At 36.7% G+C, this 20807-nt stretch overlaps 2 protein-coding genes across 7 annotated transcripts in view; one reads left to right on the forward strand and one right to left on the reverse strand.

Annotated features, from left to right (window-relative positions):
* Positions 1-17116, reverse strand: part of CERT1 (ceramide transporter 1) — a 143317-nt gene extending 126201 nt beyond the window's left edge. For 3 of the 5 annotated variants that reach the window (XM_064376060.1, XM_064376063.1, XM_064376059.1), the window contains exons 1-2: positions 16599-17116; positions 11500-11634 (exon numbers count right to left, since the gene is read on the reverse strand). In XM_064376060.1, coding sequence (XP_064232130.1) covers positions 11500-11634; positions 16599-16694 — 231 coding nt within the window. In that variant the 5' untranslated portion in view covers positions 16695-17116. The remainder of the gene's footprint in view (positions 1-11499; positions 11635-16598) is intronic. The other 2 variants (XM_064376062.1, XM_064376061.1) reach the window with 1 other exon arrangement.
* Positions 17117-17285: 169 nt separating this feature from the next.
* Positions 17286-20807, forward strand: part of POLK (DNA polymerase kappa) — a 124812-nt gene continuing 121290 nt past the window's right edge. For both annotated transcript variants that reach the window (XM_012462142.3, XM_064376058.1), the window contains exon 1: positions 17286-17393. The gene's annotated coding sequence lies outside the window, so the exon portion shown is untranslated. The remainder of the gene's footprint in view (positions 17394-20807) is intronic.

Below are 20807 nucleotides of genomic sequence, written 5' to 3' on the forward strand. Positions count from 1 at the left end.
TAGTTTGATAGAATGAATAAGATCTAGTATTTGATAGCACAACAGAGTGACTAGAGTGAACAATAATTTACTGTACATTTAAAAATAACTAAAAGTATAATTAGAACATTTGTAACACAAAAAATGATAAATGCTTGTGGTGGATGCTGTATTTACCCTGATGTGATTATTATACACTGTATGCCTATATCAAAATATCCCATCTACTCCATAAATATCTACTATGTACCCATAACATTTAAAAAAAAAATTCTTTCCAAGTGTTCTAAACAGCAAAAATAGTAATTTCAAAAAGCCACAATTGACAAATGGGGTCTAATTAAACTAAAGAGCTTCTGTGCAGCAAAAGAAACTATCATCAGAGTGAACATACAACCTACAGAATGGGAGAAAATTTTTGCAATCTATCCATCTGACAAAGGGCTAATATCTAGAATCTACAAGTAACTTAAAGTTACAAGAAAAAAACAACCCCATCAAAAGGTGGGTGAAGGACGTGAACAGACACTTCTCGAAAGAAGACATTTATGCAGCCAACAAACATGAAAAAAAGCCATCATCACTGATCATTAGAGAAATGCAAATCAAAACTACAATGAGATACCATCTCACTCCAGTTAGAATGGCAATTAAAAAGTCAGGAAACAACAGATGCTGGAGAGGATGTGGAGAAATAGGAACGCTTCTACATTGTTGGTGGGAGTGTAAATTAGTTCAACCACTGTGGAAGACTGTGTGGAGATTCTTCAAAGATCTAGAACTAGAAATACCATTTGACCCAGCAATCCCATTACTAGGTATATACCCAAAGGATTATAAATCATTCCACTGTAAAGCCACATGCACACATATGTTTACTGCAGCACTGTTTACAGTAGCAAACACTTGGAACCAACCCAAATGCCCATCAATGATTGACTGGATAAAGAAAATGTGGCACATATACACCATGAAATACTAAGCAGCCATAAAAAAGAATGAGTTCATGTTCTTTGCAGGGACATGGATGAAGCTGGAAACTATCATTCTCAGCAAACTAACACAGGAAGAGAAAACCAAACACTGCATGTTCTCACTCATAAGTGGAAGGTGAACAATGAGAACATACGGGCACAGAGAGGGGAACATCATACAAAGGGGCTTATTGGCCAGGGGAGAGGGGGAGGAAGGGGAGGAAGAACATTAGGAGAAATACCTAATGTAGATGACGGGTTGATGGGTGCAGCAAACCACCACGGCACATGTATACCTTTGTAACAAACCTGCACGTTCTGCACATGTATCCCAGAAGTTAAAGTATAATAAAAAAATTTTTTTTCTTCAGATTCCTGTAATATGAAAGAAAATTAGTGCTTCTTTGTCTGTCTTCCATTTTCAGTAATTTTTCTGATCCTTTTAATTTTACTTTCTTTCATTCTCTTGGTTATCTATTCCTTCTTTTTTATTTTTTTTCTTTTCTTTTTTTTTTTTTAGAGATGGGGTTTCACCATGTTGGCCAGGCTAGTCTCAAACTCCTGACCTCATGAATCCACCCACCTTGGCCTCCCAAAGTACTGGGATTACAGGCATGAGCCACCACACTCAGCTGTCTATTCCTTCTTTAACATCTGTACAAATTTTCATTTGACTCTATTTTCAATATCTGGTATCTTATTTTCTTCATTCAAGATAATCTATTGTAATTTTCTTTCAACTCTTTGAAGACAATTCTTTTTTTTTTCCTTTTTTCCCTGTTTTTTTGGCCATTTTTGTTTTTGATTTTGAATTTCTGACTCAAGGTGCTTCTTCTTATCTTCAAACCCAAGTGTTGTATACTTTGAGTTCTATTTGGAGTATATACTAATAGTTTTCTTTTGCTTGATAAGTCATTTTACAGGATTAGAATTTTCCTTAGTTGACTTGTATGAATTTTTTCCCAATTTCATGCACTAAAGGAAGGATTTAATTTTCCTTTTGTTTATTTTTGTGATTGGGGACATTTTTACAATATCCTTAGTTTAATGGCATCTTTTTCTTTCTGCCATTTGCTGAAGTCTGGATACTTGAGTGGAGTTTTGTTTTGATAGCAGAGAAGAGAATCATGGGACTTCTAATTTTTTTTTTTTTTAAGATGGAGTCTTGCTCTGTTGACAGGCTGGAGTGCAGTGAAGTGATCTCGGCTCACTGCAACCTCCACCTCCCAGGTTCAAGTGATTCTCCTGCCTCAGCCTCCCAGGTAGCTTGAACTACAGGCATGTGCCACCACGCCCAGCTAATTTTTGTATTTTTAGTAAAGATGGGGTTTCACCATATTGGCCAGGATGGTCTCAATATCTTCATCTCATGATCTTCCCACCTTGGCCTCTCAAAGTGCTGGGATTACAGGTGTGAGCCACCATGCCCAGCCTGGAACTTCTAATTTTTTGGTTCTTTTTTTCTTGCAAGTCCTTAAAATTTTTCCTTGACCATCCAATTTCCAAAGAACTCTTCTGTTTTCAGTCTTCCAGAAGCTATATATTCAGAAATCTAACCCTTTAAATCATACTTAAATGGCTGTCTAGCCCTTTAAAATGCTCATACTTTGAAATCCTTTTCCTATAGCCCTGCTCTGATCTGCCTGGTTAGTTTTTTGTATTGAAAATACAAAAAAAGCATAGATTTAATCTTTCTGGTGGTTCTTCCAGCTCTCCTCACTAATGTTCCTTCTGTCTTCTCAAAGAACATATATTGATCTAACTTTCCTTGCCACAGTGTACCCTTGTGGCAGTAGGGTCAAAGTGTGTAGGACCACTGCACTGGAGTGTGTTACCTTTTCCTTACATGATTATTTTGCAGTTTTGGCATTATCTATCTACAAGTAATGCTGAAGGTGTTGTTTCATGTAGAAATGATATAAATGTGGAGTTACTTTGTATCTTTTAGGGAGATAACATTTTGGGATGCTGCTTACCACAAGCCTACCACCTACTACTTTCTTCAGCTACCTGGAAGCGCATGCACAATTTAAAGAGTTAAATCATCTAAACTCTTTGAGTTAAGGTTTGATACGAAAAACAGTTGTAGCTCTTCTCACCTTTACTTCTCTCTCCCTAATCATTTTCACCTTTTTCCTGATAATACATAAAATAGCTAGCACAATGTATGTCACAGTTGCTCAGTCCCTATTTGTAGTTTTAAAAATCTGATAGTAATGGCCAGGTGCAGTGTCTCACACTGTAATCCCAGCAGTTTGAGAGGCCAAGGATGGAGGATTGCTGAGCTCAGGAGTTCGAAACCAGTCTGGAAAACAGTGAAAATCAGTCTCTACCAAAAAAAAAAATTAAAAAATAAAATAGTCAGGTGTGGTGGTGCACCTACAATCCCAGCTACAATGGAGGCTGAGGCAGGAGGATCATGAGCCCAGGAGGTCAAGGTGGCAGTGAGACATGATTGCACCACTGCACTCCAGCCTGGGTGATAGCACTAGGCCTTGTTTAAAATAAATAAAAATATATAAATCTGATAGTAGAGACAGAAAGATGAGAATGAGATCTAAAGTGGTTCCTTGAAAAGCTGTGGTTTAGTTGATCCCAGGAGGAAAGATAGGCTTTTAATAGTAGAGGAGGAAAAGGCATTTCAGATTAATAAAAGTTTCAATTGGCAAAGTCAGCAAAGAATGTGCAGATAAGCAGCCAGGTTGGTACAGGACGTGTTCATATGTTCCCCTCATACCTCTTCCCATTTCTAATACAATCACTATACTTAAGAGTTTCTTAAATCTGAACTTTTATACCTGTTGTTCAGATTGTTAGAACTAGTAGCACAATGTAGTATTTTTTATGTATAACTCAATTGATTCAATAAATGTCAGAGCAACTATCAAAGTCCAGAGCAAGCAGTTAAGAAAATGAGATGATACAAAACAGCAGTCACATCCATTCTCTACTTGAGCACAGCTGTTTTTCCTGCTTTAAGAAAGTGGTTCTCAAATTTTAGGACGCATCAGAATTATTTGAAGGGTTTGCTAAAGACAGAGTGCTGGACTCCATATCCAGAGTTTCTGATCCATTAGGTCTGGGGCAGAGCCTGAGAACGTGCATTTCTAACAAGTTCACAGCTTACACTGATGTTACTGCCCTGGAGATCAAACTTTGAGTACAATAACCTCTATCACATCTTCCTTTTGTTTATTTAATTCTTCCTTGTTTTGATGGGGCATATCTTTCAGCAGAAGACAGATGTCTGTGTTTTACTTTTTATTATGAAAAATTTCACATATATGTAAAAAAACCATAGAACAATGAACCCTATTACCACTATTTGGTTTCAACAATTATTAACTAATGGTTATTCTTTTTTTAAATCTATATTCTCATCAATTCACACCGTTCCAAAGGCATTATTCTGAAGCAAATTCTAAACATACCATTTCATTTGTAGATATGTAAGCATGTATCTCTAAAATATTTTTTAAAACAACAAGAGGTAAATTTGTAGAGACCATATTTTAAAATGCTTGTAGTCTGTCCTTACATTAGCTTGGTGGTTTGGCTGAACATATAATTTACTGTTGAAAATAATTATTCTTCAGAAGAATGTAGGCATGATCCATTGCATTTTAGCTTCCAGCATTGCTTTTGAGAAGTCCACAGTCATTTTGAATCCGTATCCTTTGTTGTAATGCTTTTTCCCTCTGGAGGCATCCAAAATCTTCTTCCCAGTGATCTGACTCGACACAATGTGTCTAACATCAGTCTTTTAAAAATCTATTACACTGGATCTTGCTCGGCCCTTTCAATGTAAAACTCCTATCCTTTATTTCTGTGAATTTTTCTTTTATTCATTCACTGATACTCCTCTGTTCTTTCTTCCTGGAGCTCCTACTGTTCAGATGTTAGAACTCCCGGATCATTCCTTTAATTTTTACCTATGTCCTATTTACTACGTTTTTGGGGGGTTTTGTTTGTTTTGTTTTGTTTTTGTTTTTTGAGACGAAGTCTTGCTCTGTCGCCAGGCTGGAAGGCAATGGCACAATCAGCTCACTGCAACCTCTGCCTCCCTGGTTCAAGTGATTCTCCTGCCTCAGTCTCCTGAGTAGCTGGGACTACAGGCATGCACCACCACGCCCAGCTAATTTTTGTATTTTTAGTAGAGACGGGGTTTCACCACGTTGGCCAGGATGGTCTTGATCTCCTGACCTCGTAATCTGCCCACCTCAGCCTCCCAAAGTGCTGGGATTACAGATGATTTTTAAAAGAATATTTTTCTTTACATTCTGGGAACATCTATAATTCTACCTTCTAACTCTTTTCATTTCTTTCATCACTGCTACCATATTTATAATCTCCACGAGCTCTTTTTTTAAACTCTTCCTTTTTCATATAGTTTTTTCATGATTTCAAAAACTATTATCTTTAAAAATACTGACAAATTTCCTTCTTTATTTTTGTTGGACATCTGAATAATTTGTCTTCTAGTGTTGCATTTATTCTCTTGAACTCTTTCATATTGGAAACTTTCTTCATATGACTGGTAATCCTCGGCTGTCTGCTCATTGTTAAGAATACGGAATCTCCTGACTGGAAGCCCAAAGGCTTTACTTAGAGTTTATCAAAAATGAGCTTCACAATAGGATAATCCAATTGGGCTATCCTGTTATGGGAACTATATTGTTATCCTCAGGTCAAAACTCTTAGACTCCGGCAACCTCCTGTCCTGATCCTATTTCCAGCCTCTGGAACTGTGAAACAATAAATTTCGGTTAAGTCACCCAGTTTATAAGACTTTGTTATAGCAACCCTAGCAAATGAATACATTTTATAATTATATAATTTAAATTATAATTTTCTGTGACTTATTTCTACATTCTGAGCCCCAGATTTCAACAGGTATCCTTCTTCATGTTTTTCTTCTTCAAGACCTCTTAGCAAATATTTTAAATACTTTCTACTTCATTCATGCTATTTGAGTTAAATTATCTGAATCATATATTATTGAAAGATGGAATATATTATTTTCAAATGAACTGTTAAACAAATTATGAGTTCCTCAAGGCATAAATCTCAGCAGAGCAAGATTCTTAACTTCTTTAAAAATTCACTGACAAATGCTCCTCCAATGAGAATTAACAACCAGTTTCTTATCTAGTGCTTTTACTTGCTGCATACTTTCCTCCTTCCTTTAGTTCTCACCAACACAGTTCAAAATAGTAAAACTGCACACTTGAGAAAAGGCCTACTTCTTGGATTTCTCACTAATCTGGAGTTCTTATAATGACTATTTATGGCACTGTCATCTTTGGTGATATCCAATTTGGTGAACATCATTTCCATAACATAATTTCTCATTTTACAATTCCACATGCAAAAACTTTTTAGATCTGACTATTCTTTGTCTGGCACTTTAAAAATTTGTTTGTTTTTATGGTTCTCTTCAATTTTGAACACTTCCTTCCCTTGCTTTTGTATCTTGTCTTTTTTTTGGGGGGACAGGGTCTCACTCTGTCTCCCAGGCTGGCAGGCAGTGGCACGATCTTGGCTCACCGCAGCCTCCACTTGCTGGGCTGAAGCAGCAGATCCTCCAACCTCAGCATCCAAAGCAGCCACAACTACAGGTGCATACCCCTACGCCCAGCCGATTTGTGTATTTTTTTTATGTAGAGACAAAGTTCCATCAGTTTCTTTCATTTTTCCAAGCTCTTTCAACTTCCCCTCTTGCAGCACCACCCCCTAACCAACTTGCCTAATCACTATTTGGCCTTAATTTTTTTTTTTAATCCAACAGTAACATTTTCATTACCTTTCAGTTTTCCTTCTAAAAATATTAAAACATGAAATTGGCAAATAAATTTCCCTAAAACCCACCTATTATAAGAATAATAGGAATTCTACTCATTTGGTGATTTTAAAAGTTCAACAAGATATTAGGTATACAAAGGCAGATGCCTAAGATAAGACATCAAACAGAACTTAAGAAAACCAATTCTATCTAAAGATATTATACCAAAAATCTCTACCTATTTTACAAAGTATCTTCTACTTTTAGTAACTGCAAACAAATTACATCTATCTTCACAAATGAATCATTAGCAATTTAAGGAACTGATTGAAGAAATACTCACAATATAATTTTAAACATGGACTAAGAAGAAGGACAAGCCAAATGCCCAAAAGAGAGTCCAGAAACAACCTTAAATAAACATGGGACCATAATATATGATAAAAGTGGTGTTTCAAACTACTTGGAAAAAGGTGAGTTATTTAATTAATGCTACTAGGATACATAATTAGTCATTTGAAAAAAACTAAAAACATCAATATCACTCCTTAAGCTAAAATAATTTCCACAGGAATCAAAACTCAAGTGTAAATTTTAGATGAAAATGTATCTACATTTATATAGAGAGATAGTCTTTGAGAGGAAAACACCTATCTAAACAAGTAAATATAGAAGCCATAATAAAAAATGTCAATAGCAGTAAGTAAAAATCTAAGATTTTTCTAGGGCCTAATATAGACTATAAAAAGAGCAAAGAAGAAACAGACCAGTAACAATGGGGAAAATATTTTCAACAAATGTGCCAAATGGCTAATTATTATATAAATAATTTGTACAAGTCAATAAGAAAAACAAACAAAAAAGTGCATAAGCGATTGGAAAAGAAAAAATAAATAAAAATGGGCTATAAATTATTAAGTCACTCAACCTCATGATTAAGAAGTGCAATTTAAAATAAGATACCATCTTAATGTAGCAGTTTGACAAATACTTTAACATTTGCCAAAATCCAGCTTCCTAAATACTTGAGGATAGGGAGAAACAGAGGCACTTATTCACTACTGGTAAGAGTGAAGAGCGTTACTCTTTTGAAGGAGTATTTGACAATAACTAAAAACAGATTATTTAAAGTACGTATTTGTTTCAATAATGGTTGTATTAAAAATGAGAAGTGATTTAAATGTGCAAAAACAGGGACCAGGCAAATAAACATAATATATCCATATGATTCAACAGAACATAATAGTTAATGTGTAAGATATATTAAAACAAGGTGCAGAACAATAGACTTAATATGATACCATTTGTGTAAATATTTATGAAAGATATAAACAAACAAATCCTTGTAGAGACCTACACATTTTCTGAAACGATGACCAGAAATTTAAGTGTGGTTGTCTCTTTAAGTGCAAGACTAAAAAGCAGGATGTATTTCTTAAACTGTTTAATGCCACAAATTATATTTTTTATCGTGTACTTTATTTAAAAGATAGAATTTAAAAAGTAAACAGTGTAAATATTCCATAAACATTTGCTTTTAATTAAAACAATTACAACTAACATATTCAGAATATCTACTAGTGGCAAATTTTGTAGCAGAGCCTGGATCTTCTAAGTATCAAGCTATAATAATTGAAGAATTCAACTGTCTTTCCACAAACACTTATTCTACATACAAATAGCTCTTTTTACACAAAATAAGGGAATACTATTTTTCCTTTCACCTACTTACTCTCAATGCCTTTACACTAAGGAATAAATTCTCCCAAGACATACTTTGTTCCTTGAAATTATTTCACCCACTTTATTATCACACGGCTAAAGAAAACTGTTTTTATAAATTAGGAATGATTTAATCATTAAACTAAGAATGAACTTAAAATGGATTAGGCTCTATCAGGAAATGTGGGCTCAGATGCTTCACCAACACCAACAAATAATAATGAATGGTTATAGTGAAGTCACATCAATTCCTCAAGCCCATATTTCTTCATATGCAAATATTATCAATTTCATAAGGGTGCCATATAAAGAAATTAAACATTAATATGTATTCTTTGTATTAAGTGATATAGGCAATAGCTCATGTTTAAGGAAAAAAATACCAAGAGATGCCTATTAAAATTTAATGATGACTATTACTATGACATTTATTTAACTAAAGTACATACTCTTAATTTGTAAACTTCATCCTGAGTTCACTGAATTCAGTTATATTTTGTAATTTTCTTTAAATATGTAACATGGAGTCTGTGAACCCACAGGGCAAGGAAAGTTCAAGTTCAATAATATAAATGCTTGTGTTTCTTCCTATCATGTTTCATTGTACCTAGGACTATGATACAGATTTTGCTGCCTCATTCATCTTTTTACTTTTACTTCTGTATTTCTCCTTCAAAGAATTCAAATTGTTTCATGTTCCTCCCATGTCTTTTACTATGTGCCACAATGAAAGTTATGCATGTAGATATAGTTATAACAAAAACCATTTACAATGAAGTAACACTGTTTTCTTCCTGAGAAGATGGATGTAAATGTTTATTAAAAATTTTATTTTCTCAAAATAAGCCAGGCAATAATATTATAGCCCATAATTCAAGACAGAATAACAACGTTTAAATCCACAGAAACTAGCAGGGTATTACAGGAATACTACTACTTAGGGAACAATAAAGATAAAATTTAATTCCTCCCCATTTTTGTATCAATCATTATACTATTTTCAAAGAGTTAAGCATTGCAACTAATGGAGGCTGAGGCAGGAGAATTGCCTGAACCCAGGAGGCGGAGGTTGCGGTGAGCCAAGATCGCGCCATTGCACTCCAGCCTGGGTAACAAGAGTGAAACTCCGTCTCAAAAAAAAATAAAAAATAAAAAAATAAACATCCAATAATATGCAAAAGAAGGGGAGTGGAGGACTACAGAAAAACACCTCAAGATCGCAAAGTACATTTCCATCCACTATCCTGTCCTCTAACATGAATAATAATCTATCTTGAAAGAAAAACACCCAAAATATTAAACTAGATACAATTTCTAAACACACTACAATGTACCGCATACCAGTCAAAATACTGAGCTTTTATGTTAAAGCTATATCCTTAAAATTGTCTCTACAAATGCAGAGTAGTAGTTTCATTATCAACACTTCCAAACGTTTCTTCTGTGTTTCTCTAACTTGATATTCAATTCTAAACTTTTCAAACTCTGAATATACAAGAGGGGAAACAACGTATGAAAAAAATGTGAAAATACTGTAAGGTTTTCCCTAAATGCGTAACAAACATTAAATCAGAGTTAGATATTAACAGAAATCTGAAGTATTATATTATCTTTCACTTTTAGAAGCAAGATAAATTCTATCACAAAAAAAAAACTGACTTCTCTTTGAATGGGTTAGTAAAATCTGTATTTTAATTTTGACATACGCATTTTCATATTTTAACTACAATATTTAACCGTCTGGCTTTAGCCAACACCTTTTTTTTTTTTTTGCTCAAGGCATGCAGACCATTCTTAACTAGTATGCTATTTTTGTATAATCAGGCACTTCTGTTCTCACTAGTTGGGTTATATGCTTAACAAGTCAGTTGGTTGTTCCCAAACCTGTTTATGCCAGTTTACTTGTTACAATCCTTACATAACTTAAACATTATTTAAGTCTATGTACTACAAGTGCAAAAAGGAATAGTTGTTTCTGTATAAGTTAAATGTAAACTAAGTAGGCCGGGCGCAGTGGCTCATGTCTGCAATCCCAGCACTTTGGAAGGCCGAGATGGGTGGATCAGTTGAGGTCAGGAGTTTGAGACCAGCCTGGCCAACACAGTAAAACCGCATCTCTACTAAAAATACAAAAATTAGCTGGGCATGGTGGCATGTACCCATAGTCCCAGCTACTTGGGAGGCTGAGGCAGGAGAATTGTTTGAACCTGTGAGGCTGAGGCTGCAGTGAGCTTAGACTGCACCACTGCACTCTAGCCTGGGTGACAGAGCGAGACTGTCTCAAAAACAAAACAAAACACAAAAAAAGCACAATAATAAAATATAAACTATATAGAATGACTCAACAAAGGTGAGTTACTCTTTTAAAGGATGTTGAATTAGATAAAAGTGACATAACTGCAAAATATAAGGGGAAATCCTAAAAAGTTAGAAGGAGCCTATACTTAGGGTTTTTCAAAAGTTATCTTTAGGCTTTTATTCCACGTTAGAGAAATCAAAACTGGAAATAGCAAATCATGTATTATGAATATAAGAACAATTTCTCTCAACTCCACAAAGAAATGGCATTAGCTCAATGTTAAACAGTTTATAAATGAATGTACATTTATATGTTTTAAGTTAAAATTTTAAAATGTTACCTATAAGATGTATTATTTTTAAATTTTCAGTAACCTACAAAGTAACTGTTCCAGTCTCAACAAATAGAAAGGCTTCAAACATTTTGTTTTCCCTGAAGCCCTCAAACTGGTTTGATATATTCACTAGATTAAAAACTACATGTCTATGTCCAAGGAAACCAAAGATTAAAAAATAAATAAAAATAAATAAATAAGATAAAAACTACATGTCTACACTAAATAACAATATTTAGCAAAAAGCACAATAAAATAACTTTACGGAGAAAAAGAATTAGAATGTATGTTCTACAAGGGCAAGGATCTTTATCTTATTCACAGATGTATTCTGAACATGTAAAACAGTTCCTGATATATAGTTGACACTCAATAAATATTTGTTGTATGAAGAAGAAAAGGAACTTACTGTGATGACAGCCTTACTAAGACAGATGGATCCCCTGCAGCCATACTCTGTTTCATCTTCAGATTTGTAGTAACTCAGAGCATTATTTTTCAAAACTACCCAACGATCCTGCCACCCATGAATGTAGTTTGTCCACTGGGAGTGGGAAAGGGAAGGGAAGGAAGAAGAAGACAAAAAATAGAAGTATTTTAGAAATCCAAACTTTTTGAAACAGCAATCTAATTTTAAAACCAAAATGTGAAAAGTCCAACTTAATTCTAAGCATAAACAGTAAAATGATTACAAAAGTGAAAAGCTGACATTTTCTAGATTGCATAATGATTTTCAGTAATTTTTACAATATCATATATAAATCAGTAAGAAACAAAATATACCATTTTCTTTTAACATTTTAAGAATAAAACCAAAGCCAGATTTTGGTTAAAATTATTGTTTGTTCTTTGTGTGCTTTCATCCTTTCTTAAGCATCTTCATGATACTTGTTTTGGTCCTTGTCATAATTAACATATTCAACAGATAATTATGTTTAGTTATGTATGTAGTCGCATTCTCTGACACCAAGGGCTGCATGAAGCTTTCTAAGTCAACGGAAGTATAAAGTCAATTACTGCTAAAACTCTAGTTTTGTTATTCCCATATGAAAATTTATAATGGTCATAACTATATCAAAGTAAAAATAATAGCTAACTAATCTGTAGTAAGCCGGCATCAACTTTCACTTTTCCTCCACAGAACTGAATAATATTTTATATGGCTAATTCACTTTCCAAGTTTCTCTGAACATATATTTTTCAAACCCAAGAGTAATAATACCAAAATAAAATTGGTTTTCAAAAACATATTGGATTGTCTGTCTTCAGTATTCTGAGTTTCTGCATTGCAAAAGTCTTGCTGTACAGTGAAGATCACAATAAACTGGAAAAGACAGAAATGTAACCTTTATGGGAATACTTATTTTTGCATGTTTTTTATCTATGCTCTGGGGTTTGAAGTATAGAAAAATCCCAAAACCATCTGCCAATTCCAGAAACTAATTCAAAATGGATTGCCAAAATATACTGCATTTGCTCAGGTTCTTTATTCACTGAGAAATCTTTATTTTTCTATTCTCTAAGCATTTTTGAGACTGATTCAGTTCTCAAATTTTCTTTTATTTTGTATTTTTTTTTTGAGACAGGGTCTCACTCTTGTCACCCAGGCTGCAGTGCAGGGGCACCATTTCAGTTCACTGCAACCTCCACCTCTTAGGCTTAATCTTCCCACCTCGGCCTCCTGGGTGACTGAGGCTACAGGTGCACACCACCACGCCTGCCTAATTTTTTGTAGAGTTGGGGTTTGGCGGTGGTGCCAAGGCTGGTCTCAAATTCCTGGGCTCAAGTGATCTGTCCTCCTCAGTCTCAAAGTGCTGAAACTACAGGTGTGAGCCACCGTCCCTAACCAGTTCTTAATTTTTCTAAGCCCCATCATTATAACTCTTCCTGAGAACTCAACCATGCCGACAATTTAACTCATTCCAGTGGCTCCTAATCACCATTTCCTTATGTCTAACTGTGAGTGATGTACCTCCACTTAGATACAGGCTTGAAATAAATGATAGTTACCAATAAAACTGAATTCAACTCTTTCTATAATGTGTACTTCCTTCCTATTTTCTTATTTCCTTGGCTTGACTGCCACTTCTGCTCAGTGTTAGTGTATTATATATACAATCAGATTAGTGGATACAGGATTAAATAGGCTCAACTACTTTACAACTCATGTGAAGAGAGTTTTGACAAGTTACTTTTGTAAGCTTCAGTTTTTTTGCCTATTGCTTGAAGGCTGAATAGAATAATGAAATTGCCCAGCACAGTCACAAACGATACTCAATACCTGAGTATTCCTTCTCTATTTTTATAGCCCATTACCAAAACCTGCTTATCTTTCCTTCATAGTAAACCCTTAAATTTGCCTCCTCTTCTCATTTTCAACCATTCCAATCAAATTATCCAGTTCCTGAATTCCTTAGAAGACTTAATAATCTTTTCTTTAGTATCTTGTGTTTTTCATAATTTACACAAGCTTATTTACTTACTAAGCATATTTGCCTACTTTTCTTACATATTGATCGTATGGAGTCCCCAGCTCCAAAACTTCCATGGACAACTTCCCACTGACTGTCATACAAATTGTTTAGGGCATTCAACATGCTCCATGGATTAATCCTGCCTCATTTACAATTACACTTCATAAGGCTAAACTGTGTGACTTACTCCGTGTTCTTTTCTTTGTCAAACACTATCTCTTAGAGTTAACTGTAAACAAGAATAGACTTAGAACAGTGCCTGGACACAGTATTTTCTGAGTGTAAGGAAGAGTTACACAGAGCTAATGAAGCTTAACCTTCAGCATTCCTCAACAGAACAGAACTCTTTCAAAGTTAGAGGAGGGGCTCCAGCAGTATGTATCCATAATTTAATACCATGTTCTTATAAGGGACTGAACAAATTATAACAGCTTCTGTACTCTTTAATCAGTGTTAGCTGTTATGAAACCTGGAAGGCAGGTTTTTGTCTTTTCTCTGCTCTCATAATGGTCCCTCACTCTTACCCATTTAACAAATACAGACAAGGCAATATGCTAGACACTGCAGGAGAATCAAATATTACTGTGGCCAACAGGACAGCAAACACAAATTCAAGAGAAAAAAACATATTTAGAATAAGAGTCAGAAGCAAGCTACAAACAAAATGCTATGGGAATTGCAGTGAAGAAGGTCTTGAATGATGGCAAAATAATAAAAGGCTTTATGGAAAAGACAGTATTTGACTTAGACTCTTAAAGATGGATAGAATTTCAAAAAAGGCATGTGGAAAAACAGAAGAAGGTAAACCATGAGGGATGGAGGAAATTCAGAAATTGAATGAGACTTATTTTATCCAGACTTAGTTGCTTTTAAGTCCAACTAAGGCATGAATCTTTTCCCCACCATGATCCATCATGATATTTGTTATAACCAGATAGAATTATTGTATATCCATTATTTTTGGAATCTATACTCTTAAGTGATTTATAAGAAATATGCCTCATAGGTATTTCCATGTATTTCAGACTACCAGATGGAAAATACGCTTTGAACTGTATATTTTTAATATAAATTTACCTCAGCCCATTCCAAATCCACCCCATTTTGAGGGAGAAACAAAACAAATTGCACTGGGACTTATTTACATTACTCAATAAAAGAAAAAGAACAAAAGCCGAGTTCTGACCCTTGTTTAAATTACCAGGTGAATACAAAGAATTCAAAATATACAGTTTACATTTAAAAACATGTACCATACTAAGTATATATATTCAATTTAGAATACCTTTGATTAAAAAGCTTCCAGAAAACACTATATGTAACCATAAATTGGTAATAAATCTCAGGAAAATTTCCTTCAAAGCTATTAGCAAGAATAGTATCAAAAGCTTTATTCCTATTGATTCCACATAAGCAGCAACTGTCAAAATTAAAGTTACTCCCTTCCATAGAGGTGTCAAATACATTTTTACACATTTAAATATCGAGATCGGTCTTCCATTTTTTGATCTATAGTATACCTACTCCAAATACAGTAAATACTTAGAACACTGGTGGCTTTTCCCTCAGTCACTCCACTCCCCCAATCCCTAAAAAAGTAATTATCAGTAGGTTAAAAGTAAAATTTGTTTTGTAAAATACTTAACACACCACAGTACTAGTATGGCAGTCGGCTTCCCATCTTATGAGCAGTGATGAAACTATCAAAATCACTGAGAAGCAAGTAACCCATTTCACAACTATTACCAAATGAAAATGTATACCTATTACACAATGTGTTCAACAGAGATTCCTAAATTATAGGATACATTTAATCTAAAGAAATCCTGAGGAGCTTCACTTTACTGAAAACCTTGCACTGAAATTTCAAGAATGATCACAGCATCAATATATAACATAATTTTTCTGCTATACAAATAAAAGTCAGCACTTGCAATCCTTAGTTCTGACTACTCAGGCCTTTCCTGGTCCCCTTTCTAAAGACATTATAAAAGCCTAATATGAAATAATTCCACAAATAATGTCCAAGTGATTTGCCAAAGTATGAATACTGGGAACAGGGTGATTTCTTAATAGCCAGTCTGCACATGACATAGTATCTTATGACCAGCTTGTTGTGGGACTGGCCCAGCTCTCCCTTTCCAAGTTAACTGCTAGCTCCAGCCATTTCTAAAAAAGTTTAACAGGAAGGGAGAGAGAAGTCAAAAAGGCTATGTGAATATTTTTATAGCAAAAACTTAAAAAAAAAAAAAAAAAAAAAAAAACCCCACAACCATGTATTATCAAGAGATCACCCATCTGAAGTCATAGAAATGACTGCTTTGCTAAAATTTTGATACAGAGATTTTAAAAAATATATAAAAGGTAAAATATCTTCTTCTTACCCCGGACCCCTTACTGCAAAAATATTTTATTATTAAATAATGCTCTTCTTCCTGGACTAAATATCAGTCTCCATTCTCACGTTCCAAGTTACTATGAATATTTCCTGTGCCTATCAGGTGCCGATTCAATATCTCTATTCTAAACTGGGGTATAGGGTGAGGGAGAAAGTCCTCCACATTCATCTGTCTCACTACATCTAACCTGGCATAGTTAAGCATCTCAAATTTCAACACCAAGCCGAGTCGCTCCGGCTTCTATGGAAGCAGCTGCGTCCGAAGTGCCCCCAAACCTACTCAACTTGGTATCCTCAGACAGACCAACCTCTTTTAAGAGGTCCGACTTGAACCACTCCCAGTCGTTCGGACACCGCTGAAGCCCAACCCGGATTCCTTAGACCCGAGACAGCTGCTGCCCCGGGTCCCAAGTCATCTCGCCTCCCAAACCGGATCCCAGGTTGACACACGCTTTCCCTGGTCCTCGGCTGCCCCCGATAGTACCCTCCCCACCTCATCCCTGTCGCTGCGGCAGTACTCAGCCCCGCACCCCGGCACGTTCCGCGTCTCCCGCCAGCCCCACCCCACGGCCTCAGCAGATTGCCTTGCGGCAGGTGAGTCCGGCCAGGGGTCCCTTGGCACCGCGGGTTGCTCACCTTACTGAGGACCCCGCAGCGCTCCACAGGCGGCCCAGACTCCGTCTCTGGATCCTCTTCCGAGCCCGACGAGTTCCAGCTCTGATTATCTGACATGGAGGCGCGACAGCCGAGCAGGAGACCGGCCCCCGCTCCCTCAGCTGCGCCGGAGGAGGCACCCAGTGCTCGGGGTGAAGGGTCGGGGATGGCGAAGCGAAGAGTGCCCGTTCCGGTGTGGGGGGGAGCAGGAGGAGGAACGGAGTCCGCCCGCCGCGCCGCCGCCGCGCCTGACACCGAGCGGAGCGAGGAAGGAGGACAAGCGGTGAAGGAAGTCTACCCTTCCAGCCGTCAGCCGCCGTCGCCGTGACCCCTGCGTTGCGCCCGGCGCCGCCACCTGAACTTAGCCACCTCGATGCCAATTTCAAATAGGGAAGGAAAAGGGAGAAGAAGGGAAGAGAAAATCCAGCCGCCGAGACCCGCGTCCACTCACACCTCCGCTACAGCCGCCATCTTCCTGCCTGGCCCACTATTTACCCTCCCCTCCCCTGTCCTTTCCCCTCCTCTTCGTCCTCCCATTCTCCCTCCTACTCCCCGCCCCGTTCCCCTCCCGGCGTCTGACGCAAAACGCCGAGCGTTCGGGATCCTCCTCCAGCACCCTACCTCCGGCTCTCCTGGGTGACGACGGGTATTAAAGTAGGAGGAGCGGCGCAAGGAGAGGGCGGGATAGCGACGCCACTCTGTTGCATTCTGGGAAGGGTGCTAGTCTGTCGCTCGCGCAGCCTCCTGGGAGTTGTAGTTGCGATCTTGAGGTAACGGGTGAGTATCCCGCGCGGGCATCGCTTGTTGCCTTGGGGACTTGTCAGTCGGTGGGTGAGCTTCGTTTGACAGTTACGTGACTTGCCCCTCGGCCTCATTTCTATCCTTGCCTTGTGTGTTTATGACGAACTCTCCGGGCTTGCGGGCCCGGACGCGAGAGAACTTTCCGCTGAGGCTGACGGGCCTGCTTTCTTGGGCGGCTTTTCGAAAGCCCGGGAGCATCTGGCCGCTTCCGCTTCAACCACGAGCTCAGGGTTTTCTTTTCGCCTAGCTGGAAACCTCAAGGGTCTTGCTAATTAGAAGTTAGACTTCACATTTGACGTTTAGCGCATTTAAAGGCAGAATTTCCTCACTCCCTTCTCACAAGCACGCACTTCGCATTTTTTGATTTCTAGAGTTTTCTTTGTGGAAAGTAATTTTGAGGTTGTCAGTTAATAAATGACGTTAGAAGAGTTGTTAAAGTAAAACAAGAATATCGGACGATAGCCTGGAATTTTCTTTTAGTTGTAAATGGATATCTTATTAAGAACCAAATTAACCATGACTGCCTCTCAAAGATAGGAAAGGTTGGACATACAGAAACTTTCTCGTATTAGGAATACCTAAGTGCAATGGTTTTGTTTACACAAGGGATTTGGCAATAGGAGGCTATTTTTGTTTTAAGACTAGTGTTGAATTAGCTGAAAGACCAACGGAGGATCTAACAGCTCTTTTCAGTTGTCAAGGATAACTTTGTGAGACCTTTGACTTTGTAGCTTCAGTAATATCCTCTCGTTAGCTATTTTAATATAGTCGATTTCCTGATAATTGACAGGAGTAAAATTTGATATTAAACCTTAGAAATAATACTTTCCTATTACAGGGATGGGACAATAGGAGCGAAATTTCGAGTCTAAGGGAAGACACTGGCCAGGCGCGATGGCTCACACCTGTAATCCCAGCACTTTGGGAGGCTGAGGTGGGCGGATCACCTGAGGTGGGGAGTTTGAGACCATCCTGGCCAACATGGTGAAACCCTGTCTCTACTAAAAATAGGAAAACTATCTGGGTGTGGTGGCACGCACCTGTAATCCCAGCTCTTTATATTCTGGTTTCAAATCTAGGCTTGATGACCTTTTACCATATCCCAGTCTCATATTTTTTTCTTCCTCCATGGAGAATTAATTACGATTCTAAAGGTTAGTAGCATGAAGCTAGGTTATCCCTATCATGGCAATGGATAGATAAGTAGGCATTGCCAATATTTATCTTGCTTTCTTTTACTTTCTTCTTTTTCTGACCATCTGACTATATTGATGAGTTCTTTTACTAATATCAATTATTGTATTATGCTCATAGTACCGGGTCTTATTCTGCAGCTTTGATTTTTAAGGTGACTTTGCATATCTGTCTAAGATTCCTTTATCTGTTGATTTTTACCATTTAAATCTTCAACGACTTAAATGGTAAAAATCAACAGATAAAGGAATGCATGTTTCAAGCAGAAATATTCTTACTATTGAATGACATTGAAAATATATTCCAATATCTTTTGATCTGTTTGGTTTATGGGATAAAAACTTGTTAGGGTAGTCAGTATTTCATAGGCTTCACTATAACATTGAAAAACCTTTTAGTCTAAAAAGCACACAGTACACTACACATTTATAATAGATGAACAGTATTACAAATTATAATACAAATCAAAACATAGCAAACCCAAATTTTTATTCCTTATTTTCTTGAAATAGGGAGGCCTCAAGCGATCTTCCCAGCACTTTGGGAGGCTGAGGCAGAAGGATTGCTTGATCCCAGGAATTTGAGGCCAGCCTGGGAAACATAGGGAGACCCTACTTCTGCAAAAAGAATTTTATAAGTTTAAAAATTAAAAAGTTAAAAAAGTAAAAATAAAAAAGTTTTAAAAATTAAAAGTTTAAAAATAAATAAAGTTAAATAAATAAATAAAATTAGTTGGATATGGTAGCACACACTTGTGGTCCCAGCTGCTCAGGAGGCTGGGATGGGAGGATCACTTAAGCCCAGGAGGTCAAGGCTGTAGTAAGCTATGATTGCGCCACTGCGTTCAAAATTTGGGTGACAAAGTAAGATCATGTCTCAGAACAAAAAAAAAAGCCTTTGACCAGACCAATGTCCTGGAGTATTTCCCTAATGTATTTTTCTAGTAGTTTCATAGTTTCAGAACTTAGATTTAAATTTTTAATCCATTTTGATTTGATTTTTGTGTGAAAAATCAAACAGAGATAGGGAAGAAATATCTTTGAGAGATAGTCTCATTCTTCTACATCTGATTATCCAGTTTTCCCAGCACCATTTATTGAAGAGACTATCCTTTTACCATTATATGTTCTTGATTCCTCTGTCAAAAATTAGTTGGTTGTAAATGTGTGGATTTATATCTGTGTTCTCTATTCTGTTCCATTGGTCCATGTGTCTGTTTTCATGCCAGTATTATGCTCATTTGGTTACTATAGCTTTGTAGTATATTTTGAAGTCAGATAGTGTGATGCCCCCAGCTTTGCTCTTTTCCCCTAGGATTGCTTTGGTTATTCAGGGTCTTATGTGGTTCTACCTATATTTTAGAATTCTTTTTCTATTTTTGTGAAGAATGTCATTGGTATTCTGATAGAGATTGCATTGAATCTCTAAGTTGTTTTAGGTAGTATTGTCATTTTAACAATATTAATTCTTCCAATTCCACAGTTGTCTCAGTTGTTATGTCTACTTTTTCATTTTTGTGTTTATTTATTTGAATTTTCTCAGTCTAACGAAAGTTGTGTCAATTTCATCTAGCTTCTGAAAAAAACTTTTGTTGATCTTCTGTAATTTTTTAGTCTCAATTTTATTTACTGCTGCTCTTATCTTTATTATTTATTTTCTTCTACTCATTTTAGGTTTGGATTGTTCTTGCTTTTCTAGTTTTTGAGATGCATGGTTAGGTTATTTGAAATCTTTCTACTTTTTTGATGTAGACATTTATTATTGTAAACTTCTCTCTTAGTACTACTACTTTGGCTGTATCCCATAGATTTTGGTATTTTGTATTTCAATTGTCATTTGTTTCAGAAAATTTTTAAATTCCCTTCTTAATTAGAGGCAGGGTCGCAGTTTGTCATCTCGGTTGGAGTGAAGTGGTGCGATCATGACCCACTGCATTCTCAATCTCGTTGCCTCAGGGGATGCTTCTGCCACAGCCTCCTGAGTAGCTAGGACTATAGGCACACACCACTAAGCCCAGCTAGCCGAGGTATTGCTGTGTTGCCCAGGCTTGTCTCAAACTCTTGGCCTCAAACATTCCTTCCACCTTGACCTCTCAAAGTGCTGGGATTATACGCATGAGACACCATGCCCTTCCAGGAACAAGTCATTTGATTTGAACTTGCTTGAAATTAAAGCAAGCAATTAATTAATTTTTTA

This window comes from Aotus nancymaae, unplaced genomic scaffold (assembly GCF_030222135.1).
Source record: "Aotus nancymaae isolate 86718 unplaced genomic scaffold, 86718_ANA_hifiasm-v0.15.2.pri h1tg000014l, whole genome shotgun sequence".
Taxonomy (NCBI): Eukaryota; Metazoa; Chordata; class Mammalia; order Primates; family Aotidae; genus Aotus; species Aotus nancymaae.